This window comes from Muscardinus avellanarius, assembly GCF_963383645.1.
Source record: "Muscardinus avellanarius genome assembly, chromosome: 2".
NCBI lineage: Eukaryota > Metazoa > Chordata > Mammalia > Rodentia > Gliridae > Muscardinus > Muscardinus avellanarius.
The window spans coordinates 199,211,457-199,230,160 of record NC_137787.1 but is presented as its reverse complement, the minus strand read 5'-3'; the positions used below and the strand labels follow the sequence as shown (position 1 = coordinate 199,230,160).

The 18,704-nt window shown below is 44.5% G+C and overlaps 1 protein-coding gene across 1 annotated transcript in view; it reads right to left on the bottom strand.

Annotated features, from left to right (window-relative positions):
* Positions 1-18,704, bottom strand: part of MYO16 (myosin XVI) — a gene marked incomplete at both ends in the record, with an annotated part of 497,659 nt that overhangs the window by 265,391 nt on the left and 213,564 nt on the right. The window contains one exon of the mRNA XM_080689777.1: positions 12,768-12,915. Within this exon, the coding sequence (XP_080545903.1) occupies positions 12,768-12,915 (148 nt within the window). The remainder of the gene's footprint in view (positions 1-12,767; positions 12,916-18,704) is intronic.

Here is an 18,704-nt window from a genome sequence, read left to right as displayed (position 1 = left end):
ACTCTACAGAGTGATGCACAGTCGTCTCGGTGGCGTGAGCAGGGGTGTGTTCATCTCTTTTGCCTGAATCCTATTTGTCCAGATATCAGCTTTAAAGCCTATAATTTAGAGCCTGCCTTTCTTCCTTCCTTTATTCCTTCCTTCCTTCCTTCTTCTTTCCTCTTTCTGTACTGGGAATTGAATTCAGAGCATTCTACCTCTGGTCTACACCTTTTTATTTTTTCCTTTCTTTTTTGGAATAGAAACTAACGATGTCACTGAAGGTCTCACTAAGTTTCTAAGGCTGGCCTTGAACCTGCAATTCTCCTATCTCAGCTTTCCAAGGACTGGGGTTACAGGGGTACACCATCTTACCTGGCTGAATGTTTCTAAGCTCCTGGGCCAGCCATCCCCTTCCACAGCAGACCAAGAGCACTGAGTGGCAGGTATTGCCTGGAGACCTGGGGCTGAAATAGCTGCACCCCAAGCTCCTTCCTTGCCTGATCTTAGCATGTTTCTGGGCTCTAGGTGGCAATGTCTTCATTCCTTAAACAGGGATGAGGGTCAGTAGCCATCTCACAGAGAGGGTAAGAGAATTAAATGAGAGTTCATCCTTTAACATAGGGCCTGATATTCCACGGAGACACTGAATCCAGTCCTGAAAGTAGTTTCCCTGTTGCTTTTATGTACATGTGTGTATGCTTCTGTGTTTATTATACAAGTGGGTTCTCAGAAATTTAATAATGTTACTGCTGTCAAAAGCACAAAAAAGGCCAGATGGTGGCGTGTGCTTGTAATCCCAGTACTCGGAAGGCAGAGATAGGAGGATCGCAGGTTCACCGCTATCCTCAGCTACTTAGTGAGGCCCTCTGCACCATGGTGAGACCCTGTTTCAAAATAAAGGATAAAAAATTGGGCTGGCAGTATAGCTCGGAGGTAGAATGTCCCTGGGTTCAATCTCTAGCACGTGCGCGCGCTACACACACACACACACACACACACACACACACACACACACCCCAAATAAAGCATGAAGAAGAAAGACTTTTGATTTTGGCAAGTGATTGCTTCCCCCTCCTATAGGCAATGTAACACATACGTGGTAGGGATCCACTACCTTGTAGAAAAATGTCACAGCCAGCCATCAGCAACTGAGAGCTGAGTGGGGCTGGGGTTTGCATCAACCCTGCCCATGCCGGCTAGCCACAAGGCTTCAGCCTTGGGTCACTTCTCCTGCAATGTGGGGACATCGAGGACCACGCACCTAATCAGAGTGAGCTGAAATGTCCTCACCAAAAAAATCCAGCTGTCAAGGTAGCATATGGCCTGACCATTCTGCGGTGCCTTCAAGAGACACACCTGAGCTGTGTGGCCCAAGTGCTTAGACAGCAGCTACTGACCGACCTGGTGGGCTGAGTGAGCCATGGTACAGACGGAACCCCCAAAACCGGGTTTCTGGGAAACACCTATAAAATGCAAGTTCTATGGAAATAAGCTCTAATTTTTCTTTTTATTAAACTATTGGTAGTTCTGTGCAGGGTAGCTATTCGGCTCTGCCAGTTGTAAACCAGGACAACAAGTTGGGCTTCCATCCTGACAGCTGAGTGCTGGCCCCAGAGCTGACCTCCACCAGGTTGGCTAGGAGTCAGCTGTGAGGTCAGCACCATGCAGCTGAAAGCCCACTCGGAAAGGTGTTGTGCCAGCTCTCCTCTGCCCTCCTTCCATCAGACAGCTTCCAACCCCTGTGCCTGGGCCAGATATGCCCCTCCCTTCCCTTGACTGTCAGGGGCCGGGCCAGGCCAGGACCTGTGCTGGTCCACCAGATGACCTCTTGGAGAGAGAAGCATGTTGGTTTTGCTGTAGATTTGTGAAAATTAGGAAGCACAGGGCTGATGCACCTGGCCATGTTCCTCTCTATGTTGGAAAACACAAAGTAAAGCTGGTCTGTATGTGTGTGTATGTGTGTGTGTGTGTGTGTGTGTGTGTGTGTGTGTGTGTGTGAGAGAGAGAGAGAGAGAGAGAGAGACAGACAGACAGACAGACAGACAGACAGAAAGAGAGCAGAGAGGAAGAAGAAGAAGGAGAAGAAGAAGAAAGAAGAGGAGGAGAAGGAGGAAGAGGAGGGAGGGGAAGGGGGGAGGATTTAAGGGTCCTGGGTCCTGGGTCTCCTTGTGCTCTGCCCTCTGTAATTTGGTTTTCCTTGCAGAACCTCTCCTGCCTTCTTCTGCCTTAAAGGTGTTGAGTTGGGTATCAGACATTTTGAAAAGATTCTGAGGAACAGAAAAATCTGAAAACAATATTTCTGAATCTAGAATCTGCCTCTTATACTTACTAAATGTACGAGCTCGGTGTCTTTGAGTACATTACATACCTGTGCTTCCGGTTTACCATAATGGGGTTTAGGATATCCACAACTCTTCTGTAGGGTTTTGAAGACTCATGGGAGCGGCAGCACATGGGGCCCAATGTCCACAGACTTCCTCCTCTCTTTCCTCTTGTGGATGCACAAAATTCAAGCATAAGAAGCCACTGACCCTCCCTTTCCCTGTGTGCATGTGATGGTGAAATCCACCTGCCCATTTGCAGGTGAGCCAACTCTTGTGTGACGTCTATATTATGACCTTCAGATAAAAGGGTAATAAACACTCAGTGCAAAAACGTTTATTATGGGGATCAGGGCACCGTGGAGCACTACTGCAATCCTAGTACCTGGGAGGCTAAGACTGCAGGACCTCAGCAAATTAGGGAGGTCTCTCAGCAATTTAGTGAGACTCTGTTTAAAAAATATAGAGCTAGGTTTTAGCTCAAAGGTAGAATGCCTCCGGGTTTAGTCTACAGGACAAAAAAAAAAAAAAAAGGTGCTAGATAAAAATGATCAAAATTGTTTTTTACAGCGTTAAGGATGGCAGGCCCTAGAATGTCATCAGTTTCCCTTAATCACTTTTAATTAAAAATATAAACATGTGAGCCGGGTGTGGTGGTGCATGCTTGTAATCCCAGCATTTGGGAGGCTGAGAGCGGAGGATCGTAGTTCACAGACAGCTTTAGCTACTTAGTGAGGCCCTCAGCAACTCAGTGAGGCCCTGTTTAAAGAATAAAAATTAGGGCTGGAGGTATAGCTCAGAGGTAGAGTGCCCTTGAGTTCCATCCTCAGTATGGCAAATACACACACACACACACACACACACACACACACACACACACACACACGTGGACTCCTTGTACTTGACTTTCATTTTCTTTAAAATGCCTTTGGCCCTATGGAAGTAAGTTCCAGGACTGCCATCAGGGAGCTCGCTGTGGTGGCGGCAAAGGCTGAGGTCTAGCTGCAGGGCAGGATGCAGGTCTGGCTGTGGGGACCCCCAGCTTGCGTCCCCTCCACTCCCCAGTGTGGACACCAGCCTTCGCCCTCTGCTGGGCACGGCGAGCATTCCCAGGCCAGAGCGACAGCACCATAGACAGTAAGTGCGCCTCTAACTGTTCTGACTGCGACTGTCCCCTGGAGACTAGCAAAAGGGTCCCTCAGAAACAGGTCAAAGCACCTCCAGCCTTGAGCTCCTGCTTTGGAAAACCTTCCGGCTGTGCTAGTCTAAAATGTGTGACAGAGATACTTATTATATCACGAAATTATAAAGATCACCTTTAAGTAACATTCAGGTTTTCCTTGACCTTTTCCCTTGTTCTAACTACGAGAGCTTGCTCCGGTTATGTTCGGTGTTCTCAATAATCCCTTAGTAAAAAACAAACTCGCTGCGAGTTAATTGCTGTGCTTCTCCAGTGACAGGTGTGCCAGCAGCGTGGAGTTCAAGCCCGGTGAGTCAGCGCGTACTCTCACCAACACCCGGGTCAGGACCGGGTTACACGCTGAGTCAGATCCTCGCCCGCTTCCCCTGTATAATTCCACACCTGGCCTTTACTGAGCAATTCTGTGCAGCGCGATCGATCCGTGCGTCACTGGGCAACACGAAGGGAGGCCAGGAGCAAGCTTGGGCTTTAGGGGCATTCCTGGGACTGACCCCACAAAAGCTGTTTCAAGTAAGTTGCAGAGAAGCAATGAAAAGCTGCTGCTTTCACGAAATCTCAGTTCCCAGGAACATAAAAACTACGTTTATTTCCCAGAAGTCATGACCGTGCACAAATAGAAAAATATTGAAATAGCACTTAAAATACAAACAGCTAGGGAAAAAAAGAGCAAAGGATAGGAACAGCCACAAACAGAAGAAGAATCGCTTTGTTTCGGGGCTGAGCGTTTGTTTTTGTGTAGGTTTCTGGTTTGGGGGGGGGGTGTTTGGCCATGCCGGTTTGCTTCCATCTGACTTTGTGGGAAGCCTGCCATCTTGTGGGAATTCTAGACACTTGCAGTGTTACTGTCACCCCTTAAGAATATAAGACAACTGGGGTCTTTCTTGTTAAGCAGCCGCAGAAGAAGGCAAGGTGCTGTGGGGTGGATGTCCACCCCATATTCTGTACAACTCTATGTCTGGACTACCTTCTACAGTGAGGCAAGGGTGCCTTTTTCTTTTTCTTTTGTACTGGGAATTGAACCTAGAAGCATTCTTCTTCTGAGATACACCTCAGATTCTATTTTATTTTTAAGTTGAAACAGGGTGAATCTTGCTAAATTGCTGAGGCTGACGCTGGCGTCGAGCCTCACCTTGGCCTCCAATACTGGGATTATAAATGTGCGGCACCACACCTGGCCTGCTGCCTGTTTGCTGGGGTCATCCCCACATTTAAGCAGGGAAGGATTTTTAGCTCTATTCAAATGTTAACATAAACCTCCATATATTTTTATATGATACTTTGAAAACTTTTAGTTCCAAACTCAAAGTGAAAAACACACATCTGTGGCATTGATCATAAAAATATTAGTAACAACACGATTTTCATCTCTGTGGAGTGACAACAGGGAGATATAAATGTGGTGACTTCCGGGAAGATGGCGACCAAGAAAAGCGGGGCTTAAGAGCCCCGCTAACAACCAATCTCCATTACCACAAAATCAGCGCCTTTCATAGCCAGAAAACACCATCACCAGAGAAACAAAAAAATCTCCAGGCTCCAGAGAGAAAGCGAACTGAGAACAGAGCTCAGAGCCACAGAGGAGATACACCGGCCTCACACCCGAGGACGTGGCAGCAGCGCCATACTGCCGGCGGCAGCGGCGATTTCACCGGACGGCTACAGCAAGCCGAGGTGAGCCGCTGTGGAACAGCCAGGCGGGATTTCTCGGTGAAGGAACATCTAAAGCTCCCAGTGGCTGAGCTCAGCGCATGCTGCAGGGATTCAGAGTGGAAATCAAAACCAAGAAGAAATACGCCAGCCTCACGGCCGAGGGTGTGGCAGCAGCGCCATATTGCCACCGGCGGCAGCAGCAGCGAATTCACCAAGTTCAGTACGGCTACATCTGAGTACTCAAGAACAGTGAGTCAAATTGCAGGCCACAGAGGAGAAATCCCAGTACTGTCCTCCCTGGGACTTGACCCAGTGGGAGAGTGGCGGTGGCAGAGATATCACACCATAAGAGAACGTGCAACCTGGCACCCCCCACAGTCTAAAGCAGCCTCTATCGACTCTCTGGGTCGGAGACTCTGTGATACAACCCAGTAAAGGAGTAGTGGGGTCTGAGATACTACTGACTCGAGATCCAGAACACCTTAAGTGAAGTCATAGTGACCCAAGGAAAGAACCCAGAGAAGGCACAAACTTCCGAAATCATGGGAAAGAGGAATAATACTAGAGCAATGAACGCCCACAACCCCACAACATCAGAACCCTATAAAACAGAAAATCAGAGATTTCTAGAAGATCAAATCAGGAAAATAACTGTAGAAATAATAGAGGTGCTTCGAAAAGAACTCAGAGAGAGTCAAAAAGAGATAAAGGATGCAATTAATGAAGTAAAGGCCTCAATTCAAAGCACAAACAACCGATTAGACCACATGGAGAACAGAATCTCGCTTTTAGAAGATGATCAATCCAAAAATGAATGCATAGTTTCTAATCTAGAAAAAAATATCCGACAGCAGGAATCTGATATTGAAGAAATATGGGCCCATTTTAAGAGAGCTAACCTAAGAATAATTGGAATAGAGGAGGGAAAAGAAAGTGAAACCAAAGGGATCAACAATCTCTTCAAGGAAGTAATAGCAGAAAATTTCCAAACATAGAGCAAGAGGTTGATACACAGGTCCAGGAAACTTATAGAACTCCCTTTAGACAGGATCGGAGAAGAGGATCCCCACGCCACATAATTGTCAAAATGACCAATGTGGAAGCCAAGCAGAGAATCTTAAAGGCAACAAAAACAAAGGGCCAAGTGACATTCAGAGGCAAACCAATTAGAATCACTCCAGACTTCCCAAACCAAGTCATGAGAGCCAGAAGGGCTTGGAGTAACATATTCCAAACTCTGAAAGAAAACAACTTCCAGCCAAAAATTTCCTACCCAGCAAACTTTCTATCGAATTAGATGGAGAAATAAGAAGCTTCCATGACAAACAGAAACTGAAGGAATTTATGTCTTCAAAACCAGCACTAGAGAAAATACTCAAAGAGATTAACTACAAAGAAGAAATAGGTAACACACACCAGAACCAGAGAAACAAGATTTTCCATCCAACAGACAACTAAGATTGGTTATCTGTGGAGATTCATTACTTATGTTAGTCTTTTACCTATCTCTAAATTGTATTGTTTGCCTTTACTGTTAATTTTTAGGATTTCTAGTTGGAATATTAATATACCTTCAGATAAAGCATTTGGAAATATTTTATCCCATTCTATTAGTAACTTTTAACTCTGTTTACATTGTCTTTGGATATACAATATTTTTTTTATTTTTTAGGGAGTTTGTATACTCTTCTGTTGCCTGTGCCATTGAAATCATATCCAAGAAATCACTGCCAATTTCAATGTTGTGAGGTTTTATGACCCAGATTTTCTCCTAAAAGTTTATAGTCTTAAGATTTATATTTAGGTCTTTTATCTATTTTGAGTTAATATTTGTATATGGGATTAGGTAAGGGTCCAATTTTATTCTTTTTCATGTAATTATTATTTTTCAACAATATTTGGTTAAAAGATTATTATTTCCACCACCAAATGTTCGTGGAAACCTTGTCAAAAATTACTTGACAATATAGGGAAGAGTTTAGCTCTAGGCTTGTATTTAACTCCAATGGTTTATATATCTGCCTTTAGAATAGTACTACACTGTTTCAATTATTGTAGCTTTATATGGTTTGAAATCAAAATATATATATTCTAGCTTTGTTCTTTTTCAAGATCGTTGTGGGTATCTAGAGTCCATATTCCATATTAGGATAGATTTTTTTTTCTGAAAAATAAATATATAAATATATGATAGTTTCACCAAAAAAAAAAATAGAAAAAAATATTCTCTCGTAAGAAAGAAAGTAAAAAGAAATATTGAAATGTTATCTTTAAGTCATCAAAAGCTTGGTATCAGACAAATGAAACTGTTATGTGAGATTATCATTTTTAAGTTTGGATAAATTGCTATAATACTAGATGTCAACCACTAAGCCAAGCATGGGAGGGAGGGATGGGGAGAGAATGGGGTGGGGATCGGGTAGGGGCTGACTGGGCGATGTGTGCATGTATGTCTACAATTGTTTGTATCCCACTATGATGTATGAATACAGTGCACCAATAAAAAATTTAAAAAAAAGAGATATAAATGTGGAGCGTGCCTTTAGCGCACATCTTCTGTTAATGTGTGTCTGACTTTGTTTCCTTTAAGTAAGATTTATAATGAATAAAGAAAAAAACAGGAGCCAGGTGTGGTGGTGCACGCTTGTAATCCCAGCACTTGGGAGGCTGAGACAGGAGGATCACGGTTCACGGCCAGCCTCAGCTACTTAGTGAGGCCCTCTGCAACTCAGTGAATAAAAAGTAGGGCTGGGGGTGTAGCTCAGAGGTAGAATGCCCCAGGATTCCATTCCCAGTACTGGAAAAAAAAAAAAAAAAAGAAGAAGCAGGAGGAGGAGGAACAGGATACACCAGAGGGATGCAGGCTTGCAATGTTCTGTATTGTTGAAGAAGGCAAGAGACATCACGTAAACCTAAGTAAGCCATGATGTGGAGTGAGTGAGAGGCAGAGGGCTATTCAGATGGTAATGGACAATCAGGTGTGTTCTATTTAATGCAGTAGGTCAGCAAATTCTTTTAAAAATCAGTAATGAGATGTGATGATAGCACTAGAGCACTGCCCATAATTGTATATACAGATGTAGTAATAAGTACATACGCCTAATCTACACACACAGGTATTCTTGCTATTATATCAGCAGGGTCGGAAGCATTTTACCCACAGGGATTTCCATTACAATGAGGATAAATTTCACAGAGCAGACTCAGAAGGAAAGCTTAGAAGCATGAAGGGTTTATGAGATTAGAAGGCTAGCAAACAAGATTTTTATATCTGATTAAAAACAAGCCAGACGATTTCTAAAGATATGTATGGCACTTCAAATTCACAATTACTAAACAAAGATTAGACTCCAACCTCAAATCAAATAACAATGCAATATAAAATTTCTCTAGCCAGGTGTGATGGCATATGCTTGTAACCCCAGTATTTGGGAGGCTGACAGGAGGATTGCAGGTTCATTGCCAACCTCAGTTACTTAGTGGGGCCTTCCACAAGATAGTGAGACCCTGTTGCAAAGTAAAGAATAAAAAATATAGCTGGGATATAGCTCAGAAGTAAAATGCCCCTGGATTCAATCCCCAGTACCAAAATAAATAAATTAATGAATAAATAAATAAATGCATAAACAATACAATTTCTCAAACCTTATCAATATTGCAAAAGTGAGAATACCTATCCATATTATAAATGGAAGAACACAGCTGGGTGTGGTGGCATGTGCTTATAATCCCAGCGTTTAGAGGCTGAGACAGGAGTATCACAGTTTGTGGACAGCCTCAGCTACTTAGTGAGGCCCTTTGCAACTTAGTGAGACCCTGTTTCAAAATAAAGAATAAAAAGTAGGGCTGGGGGTATAGCTCGGAGGTAGAATGCTCTTGGGTTCCATCCCCAGTACCAAAATAAATATATGCAAGAACAACTACTTATGTCATAAATCCTGAGATAAATAACATCTTGTGCAGATCTTGTTGTACTGATAGGTAACAGAACTTCCTGTTAAAGGGCTGCTGGGTAATGTCAGCTGCTGTCCTTTCAAGTGTGGAGTAGCGGCATGCACCTCTGTCAGAAGTTGTTGTTTTGTACCCTTGAGGAGCTCACAACAGACGTTAATAAATGCCAGCTTAGTCAGCACACTGAATTATTCAGAACTGCTGGGTTCCCTCCTGCTGGACCCTCTCCCAGGCTTGTCCGTTGCTGCTGGGCTTTCTCAACAGCCACATGTGATTCCAGATGCTCTTTGGGAAGGGACACAAGTGTGCCCCAGGCTCATGCTGCAGAAAACAAACACAGACCGAGGGGCAAAAGTGCTCCTCCGAATGGCAGGTTAGGCTACAGCCTTTGATTCTCCAGGCACTCAGGTCTGAGATGCTCTGTGTGGGCTTGTGCACACGTAGACATGGCCCCACCCGCTACACCACCATTGGCTGTGAACGCGGGGCTTCTGCTTGTTGGAAAGTCTGGAGTAGCATAGCAATCCATTGCTTTTACCCAAGACCCCACTTGGGCACGCAGCTTGTGGTGTCTAACACAATGCCTTTCTTCCTGGGACATTTCCATTAGAGATGTTCAAGGCAGAAAATAAATAACTAACTTGAGGTCGTGGGTTTATTGATCCTGCTCTCGCCTGATAGATTCACATCAACACAAGTGTCTTCATGCTCTGGCTCTTCCTTTCTCCTTGGTCACAGGAGTGGACTTGGTAAACAATACTTGTAGTGTCCCAAGAGCCTGGGATTTTTGTGTCTCTCTCACTTCTAACTGGGCCACCACACCCCAATATTCCTAGTATTATTTCTTCTAAGTTTTTGTTGTACTTGATCAGTTAAATTCCAAAGAAGTCTTTTCTTTAAATAGAATGCAGTTCTGAGAAGGCTTTTGTAGTTTTTATTTGATTGCCTTTATTTTTGTTTAATTTTGGTTTTGTGGTGCTGGGGCTTGGGCCCAGGGGCATCCTACATCTGAGCTACACCCCACTAGCTCTATTTTATTTTTATTTTGAAACGGTCTTGCTAAGTTGATAAGTCTCACTACTTGCTGAAGCTGTCCTTGAACCTATAATCCTCCTGTCCCAGTCTCCCAAGTACTGGGATTATAGGCGTGTGCCACCATGCCCCACCATTTTTGCTTGACTCCCTTTCTCCTAGCAACATGATAAACTCTATCTTTAGCCCCAAGTGTCATATTTTGACTGAGATTTACTGACTGTCCATGACCAATTTATTCTTCTCCTCATACCCTGCCAGGATCACTCATACTGTACAATTATACTCGGGGTGGGACAGGCATCACTCTGACACTTCTCTAAAGAGTTTCTGAGGTTCAACCCGAGTTCAGCCACATCTCCTGGAAAGCCCACTGCAGCTCCACCCCAGCCCTCCCTTGTCCGATATGCCTCTCCACTGTTCCATCAGAACCCAGAGCTGATCCTCTGACCCCTCTGCTGCCCCTCAAGCACTCCTGTTCCTCCTTGATGGATGTCTGCTATGGTCTGGAGACAGTCTGAGTTCCTCCCCAGAAATTCCAGTTTTGGGAGCTTGGTCCTGGGCTCGACAATGTGAGACATGGGGTTTAGTGGAAGGTCCTCAGGTCACAGGGTCATGCCCTCGGGAGGGGCCAGGGTGTTTCTCTTGGGACCCTGAGTTTGTCCTCCTGAGAGGATGGTTAGGAGAGAATGGGCTGTGCCCTGCCCTCAGGCTGGCCTCTGGCTCCGTGCAGTCACCTCTCCGGCTCACCTGGGCTCTTACTACTGCTGTCTACCAGGAGGTCGCTGCCAAGGGCCGACATGACATGGTGCATTTTGAACGTTCAGCAGCCAAAACTGTGAGCCAATTAACCTCTTTTTGTTATAAAGTTAGCCTGCTCTCAGGTATTTCAGTAGAGTAACAAAAACAGATGAACATCATGTCACTGGAAAGGTACCCTGTGCCACCCAGGCACAGTCATGGAGTCATTCTGAACCTGTCTCTTTTCCTCCAGTCTAAAGTTTGGTCCACTCTGGATTCCTGACCTTCCGCCTCCTAGGCACACGCTGGGTCTTACCAAGTCTCACAATCTCCTCTTTATAGCACTACAATGCTACCAGCACCATCCTCCTTCCCAACAATCACACCAGGGGCTCAGCTCTCCACTTCAGCCATGACCACGGTGGTGACATCTCTATAGAGGGACAGCTACCTCGGAGTGGAAACCAACCCCCACCCTGCCACCCAGAGACCCCTGCCATGTCCAGCCATGCTCAAAATAAGATCCAGATTTCTGTACACCTCTGCCCTCCCTGCCTTGCCCCAGCACCCTCCCTCTTGCCCTTACATCTCTGATCACATCTACCAGTCTCCTAGTGGTCCTCAGGCACCGCATCTATCCCCTCTGACCCCCCATCTGTTTTCTGTCTTAGACACTCCAGCCCAGATGTCTGTACATCCATGCCACCAGCAAGGAGCCTCCCCCATCGATCCATCTAGAGCAGCCTGCCACCCATGCTGCTCCAGCCCTGATTCCTCACCATCTTACACCCTCCCTATGACTGATGTGTTTACTACAGGCCCCACGAGAGCACCATGGGGGAAGAAGAACAAATCCACAGAGCAAAGGGGAGAGGAGCTGAGATGTTCTGCAGATTTAAGGCGAGCCTGCCCTGCTTGTAGGAGAGTGACTCATCACCACAGCCCCAGCCACTGGCACCTGGGCCTCAGCCACTGCTCTGGCTGCAAGCCTGGCAGAGAAGCAGTGTCGTGTGTGTGTGTGTGTGTGTGTGTGTGTGTGTGTGTGTGTGTGTATTGTGATGTTGTGTATCTTCCTATAAGCATCTTTTATGCGTTTTCACAAAAGTTCTCTTACAGTTATGTGAACCCACACCACTCTCCAGATTCAATGGCACACCCCTTAACTGCAGGTGAGGGACCCGGCGACCAGAGGCTCATCCGTGTCCCCGTCACAGTCCAGTCCCCATCCCTGCTGCTGAAGTCATAGGTGCATCTGATTCAGGATCCAGTTCCCTTCTTTATGCTTTCCTACTAGTGTTTCTTCTGGAGGGTGGGTAGGGCACCCCCTCACTGTTTCCAGTTCTGATCCTAATCTAATCCATAGTCCAAATCAGGACCTGGCTCGTGGGGGGACCCATATTGGCAGCTGCCAGATGGCTCACAGAAAGATGTCTCTGCTGACTATCCACGTGACCTCTGACATCTGCCCTTCCAGTCAACCCAAAGGCTTTTGTCTCCAATAATGAAGCCAGATCCTAATTGAAAAGTAATTATTCAAATAATAGTTCCCATTATTACAAAAGAGGACCAAGATGAGTAATACAGGACTAAGGTTATACTCCTAAATACTCAAAATAACAGAGAAACTTAAACACACCTAGTGTTTTTGTATTCTCATCCAGGAACCAATAAAAGGGAAACATAAGTTCACATACACATATAAAATTTAACCTAAACACTTAAGAACAGGTATAACCCTATTGTACTCACAGTATATACTCTAGCATAATAATGCCCAACAATCCCCTTTAATGATCATTTCATCACTGAAAATTAGAAGATAGTTTAAGTCTTCCAAATTCTGATCACAGTTTGAAAGCAGAACTATTAGAAAATACTTAGTCACTCACCGGTGTGCACATAAATTATTAAGGTGAAGTCCATATTTTTCTTCTGCAGATAATCCATCCATCAACATGTAGAAAACCAGAAAATTGCTTTGGCCAAGAGGTGGAGAAACAATCCTGGATTTCTCTAGCATATAGGTATAAATTCTGGCTGGTTAAGAAAAGAAAAGTGATTCTATTAAATGGGATTATTAGCTTCTTTTCCATAAATGTACACACTAATTAATTATGAGAGAAAAATGCAACTTCCTTTCTATCATAGATTTTTTTCCTCTAATTCAACAGACTTTATTTCCTAGAGCAGTTTCAGGTTTATGGAAATATTAAGGTGGTATAAAGATTACCAGTGGATCTGCTCCCCCTTCGACCCGCTATTTTCTCTATTAACATCTTTATTTGTGTAGTTCATCAGTTAAACTGGGAGAATCAGTACTGACTCATCCCTATTAATTAAAGTCCATGGTTTACACTAGAGTTCACTCTGTGTTGCACAGTTTTATGGATTCAGAGAAGTGACAATATTGCTCATACATGACAAGGAATAGTTTGATTATGGGACACGTGTGCACACACATCTCTGTGACTACTGAATCAGGGAATAGTCTCACACTGAGGTCTTAATTTTTAAATTTTCAGGCCCTTGACTCCTCTTCTTAAATGTTTGGCTGGAAACTTTTCTGCCTAATATTAACATTTTTAATTCTGAAATGATTTACTACTCTAAGTATATCATTTTTCAGTAAAATAAACTGCCACAACTGTTCCCTCCAATTGCCCGCTGTCTTCGGGCAGGAGCACAGGTGAGAACAGGGGTGATCCGGGGCAGGGCTGATGGACACACGCTCGTCCCGGCAGACGTAAAATCTTTGCTCAAAGCAGAACTCGGCACTAATCAAACTCCATATCATGAAGTGACTTTAGTACCTTCCATTGAAATTCAAAAACAGGATAATTACTAATCATCCTAGATGGCTTGCCTCCAGCAGTGAATAAAATTGCTGTGGATTAGCAAGATTCTGATCAGTAAGATTAAAAAAAAAAAAAGTCTTGAAGGAACTTTTAGAGAGAAGTAAACTCAACACAGCCCCAAATTCAAACTGTCATGAGGCCCTCTCTTCAGGGAGAGAAGACACAGCCCTCTCTTCTGTATCTAAAATGAGATGTGGTTAATACCAAGAAGATGATGCTTTCCAAGCCAGAAAGGTGTCCACACGCAGAAGAGAACCTTCTATTAATGCACTCCCTGATTTCTCAGGAGCTGCATGTTTCAAAACCTCTTGTGTATCAGAAATAATCTTGACTAGAAATGTACATGTCATCCTTTACCAGTGTCTACATGTGAATGTTCTTATAAAAAAGATTCCATACTATGAAAATTGTCAATAAATACTCCACAGAGGTAGGCAATTTTGATATTATAAAAGGAAACGGAGAAAATAAACTACTCTCTTCTTCAAGAAGAAACATCCTGCCTTGTTCTTCCCACTGACTTCCAGAATCTTCCAACACCCACTCTCAACCTGTCCCACCCCCTATTTATAAGTACGGGACTGGGAAGTCCTTCTCAGAAAGCTGTCATGGCTTCAAAGAGCAGCTGCCAAGAGTGCCGTGGATCAGTAGCCGGGAGCTTAGTCCTCACCCTGTACGCTCCTCGCAGTCTGACTCACGATTGCTCCTCGTGGGAGACGCAGGGGGTGGAAGGTGCCGCTCCTTCTCTGCTGACGTCACCATCAACACACCCCTCTGAATGCCATTTTGCCCATCTGTGGTGGTGGGGGGGTGTAACTGTCTCAGGGTCCCTCTGAGTGAGAAAGGAGCACCCTCCAGCACCTTGTGTGCCAGGTGCCATGCTAGCTTCTTCCTGACCGGGCTCCTTCCCAATTCTGTTGTAGGACTTGCACCTTGAAGCTCAGCCTGGCTTAACCCAATGTCCAAGCCATCTGCAGTAGGAGAAGTTGCTCTTCACAAGAGATTGGATCAATTAAATTACTCTGGAATTTCTAAAGTGCATCCAATGTAGTATGTGACACTAAAGATAACTCAAGATAATACTGGGGAAAATTATTCATCTCCTATATTTCTGGCTGGTTTGTGTATTTGTTTATTTTTTTGTGGTAATGCCAATTGAATTCAGGGGGATTCTATCTCTTAGCTATACCACCAGCCCTATTTTTTATTGTTTATTTTGAAACAGGATCTCAGTATGTTGTGGAGGGCCTAAGTAGCTGAGGCTGACCGCAAACCTGTGATCTCTGGTCTCAGCCTCCCAAGTATGGGGATTACAAGTATGCACCACCACGCCCAACTGGCTGGTTTATTTAAATTTCAGGATTGAGCTGGACATGGTAGTGCATGCTTGTAATCCCAGCATTTGGGAGGTTGAGACCAGAAGATCGTGGTTCACACAGCTACTTAGCAAGGCCTTTCACAACTCAGTGAGACCCCGTTTCAAATTAAAAGACTAAAAAAAAAAAATAGGGCTGGGGTATAGTTGGAAGGTACAATGCCCCTGAGTTCCATCCCTAGTACCCCCCCAAAAAAATACATAAATAAATCAGGATTTAAACAAAGTTGTAAAATAGTAGTGTCCTTAGCTCCTCCCAGGGTCTCTTTCTCTTTCCCTGGTTCCGGGCTTCCAGGAGCCGAGCGGCCATCTTTTACACGTTTACCAATGATGTTTCTGCCACAAAGTCAGTCAACTCTGGACCTACCCTAGGAACCACGAGCCCAACGAGTCTTTCCTCCTTTAAGCTGTTCCTGCCAGGCATGTTTTTTCACAGCAATGTAAACATAACTAATGCAAGAAGAGAGTGAGAAAGTAAAGGGCGAGAGCCGAATTCATGGCCGTCAGCAGCGTGAGGTCCAGCATGGAGGTCCATGAGCCTCCAGCTCCTGAGTGCCCTGGGCGAGGGCAAGAGCACGGTCGTGAGAGCTGGACCGCCGGGCACTGCCTGCTCTTCTGTCCTGCTCCGTGCCCGTGGGCAGTCACTCGATCGCAGTTTTCTGTGCTTCATTTTTCTCTTGTGTACCATGGGTGTAATCATCATCTCTACCTCCTGGGTTTCCACAGGAATGGAATGTGTTAATATTGCTAATTTAAACCATTTTCTCCCAGCATCTCAAACAGTGCATTTGCCCAATGTCTTATTTATATGCTGACTTATATATTTAAGATACTAGATTGTTCCAGTACCCCACTTATAGGATGATTAAGTTTATTCTTAATGATGGTAAAGGAAATATAATCTCTAGATACGGTTTTGTTTCTATTTTTGTGTGCCTCGATCAGTTTCACTGACACATTCCCAGAATGCCAACTGGGACTTAATGGGTTGAAGCAGGTCATCCCGGATTTTTTAAGATTAAACAATGCAGAAATTAGCCGATGCTATGAAGAAATACTTTACTACAAGACAGCTTTGTTTTATAAGAAAGCTGCATGTACTTTATAAAAGCTTAGACACACACACACATTTACACACACTAAATAAAATGACAAGCTCATGTTTTTGTTCGTTTAAGAGATGAGAAATGGTCTGCCTTATGAAGGGAGAGAGGGGACAGGATCTCGATTAGTCTCTGTGCGGGCTTCTTATCTGGGTGTGCACATCACACCATGCCATATCTGTGCTTTCGGATGAAAACACACATCCTCAGGAATAAAGACGGTGCTTCATGTCAAGCAAAAGGTGCTGTTTGGCTAAAGTTATACTTGCTTTGGCAAATGCCTTCTATGGTTATGCACCAGCTTCCTACAGACTTACCTGGGGAGCAGAGTAATGTTTCCTAAGTTGCTCACCCTGAGACACGGGCACGCACGCTGGGGGCAGGAACAAATGCTTTGTTAAATAAATAACCCAGCGGGAAAATACCAGACCCAGAGTGAGACCAGAGTGTTATTGATTTTTTCCCCCAAATTGAAAACAATTTCATGGATTGCTAGTGCTTCATAAAACTAAGCCTGAGTTTTTCTGTTATATTTTGTGGTTCTATCCCTGATAAACTAATTGCATTGTATTATAAAAGTATCACTAATAGTAAAAATAAAGAAAACAGACAGTACCTATAAACTTTAATTAACATTAGTACAATAATACTCCCTGACCAATAAAATGTTGAAGACTATTTTGTACCTGGTGATAATTTAGGGAAATACCTGTCTGCCATGAAGTATAAAGTCAAGCTATAATCTGCATCTGTTTGACCTGTCTGGTGGGTCATAGCCTTACTGTGATTTGATTAACTATTTCAGTGAACATTTAAAATTCAAAAGGCTTTTATCAAGGATCGATTTGAATGACTCAGCTCTCTTTAGAAATTATGTTTCTAAATTAACGTAGCATTTAGTTTTTTTTTTTTTTTCCTTAAAGAGAGCCTTGGTCACAGATTAAATTATTCAAAAGCATCACATTTGCTGATAGCTTCTTGGAGTAGTCGATGCCTGTTTTTCTGAGTAATAGTGATTTTCATTCTTAAACTGAAAATCACTTTGAAAAGTAAAATCTTCTTTCCCTCTCCTGCAGGCTGAAGTGTTCCCACAGTGGGGCACACTCAAGTCCTCACCCCAGTACCCTGGAATGGGAACTTATTTGGTAAAAGGTCAATGCAGAGGCACCCAAGGTAAGGTCACATAAGAGCCGGTGGTCCTGATCTAGTAGGACTGGTGTCCTTATAAGAAGAGAGAGACGGGGCAGAGGGCAAGGCCACGTGTCCCCACAGGTAGATACTGGCAATATGACCAGGAGCAGAGGATCAGGATTCTCAGCCAGCATGAGAAGTTGGGGACAGGAAAAAAAGGTCCTCCTTGGCGATGTCAAGGGCCTGTGCCTCTCTGCATGCTCCAAGTCCAAACTTCCATCCTCCAGAGCAGAAGGCAGCACATTCTTGTCCTCTCAAACCACCCGTTGCAGTCAGTCTGCTGTGACAGTCTGGGTCTCCTTTGTTGAAGGCTTGGTCCCTGACCAAGTTTACTACTAGGAGGTGGTGCAACTTTAGGAGGTGGGGCCTGGTGAGCAGAAGTAGGTCACAGTGGGCGGGATATTGGCACCCAAGACCCTTCCTGTCTTTCTCTGCTTTCTGGAGCAGCTCTGCTCCACCTCAGGTTCCCTCACCTCAAGCCCCAAATCACTCAAGCTGGCCAATCACGGACTGAAACCTCCAAGAGTGTGAGCCCAAAAAGGCTGTTCCTCTTTACCAGCTGGCAGAGGTACTTTGGCACAATGATGGGATGATGACCTCCACTCACGCTGCAGCAGCTCTCAAGGGACTAGCAACCTCTAGCACAGTCTCCTGTTAACCTATTTTCCTCTGCTATCAGGTCCCAGATGACAAGTCATGGCCACCAGGCACCTAGGGGAACCATGAGAGCATGGGACCCACAGTGAACATAGTGCTTCATCCAGGGAGCACCAGGCAGCATCTTTGCGAGATCCAGAGCAAGGTCCTGCCCAGGCAGAACTGCTTGGCACTTGGGGATCTGATCCTTTCCCCTCTGTACTTGTCCAATGTCAAGGGGAACATGTGCACGGTCATCCCAAGATGGATGAAGGAGGGTCTTATGACTAGTGAATGCCTGTATCTCTAAAACACCGACCAGCTTTTCACAGTGTGCATAAGAAGTCTTACCGTTATCGGCCTTTCCAACTGGTACAGAGAACAGCAAGAAACTTGTCCTATTCCTCCTGAATCTGTTCTTTTCCAGTGTAAACATTTTGTCAACACTCCAAAAACATAGTACTTGAAACTTCAGTCCTGATATACATCCTCTGAACACATTCTGTACATTTTCTCTCTTAATCAAAAAACTTGAGCCCTTTAGGCAGACCCTGTCAGGGTGCTATGGGTTCTTATGATCCAGACTGATGCCTAAGTGTGGTTCTAGGAATGCAGTCTCAAACACACCGCCCTCTGTCCACAAGGATAAAACCATCACCAAACATG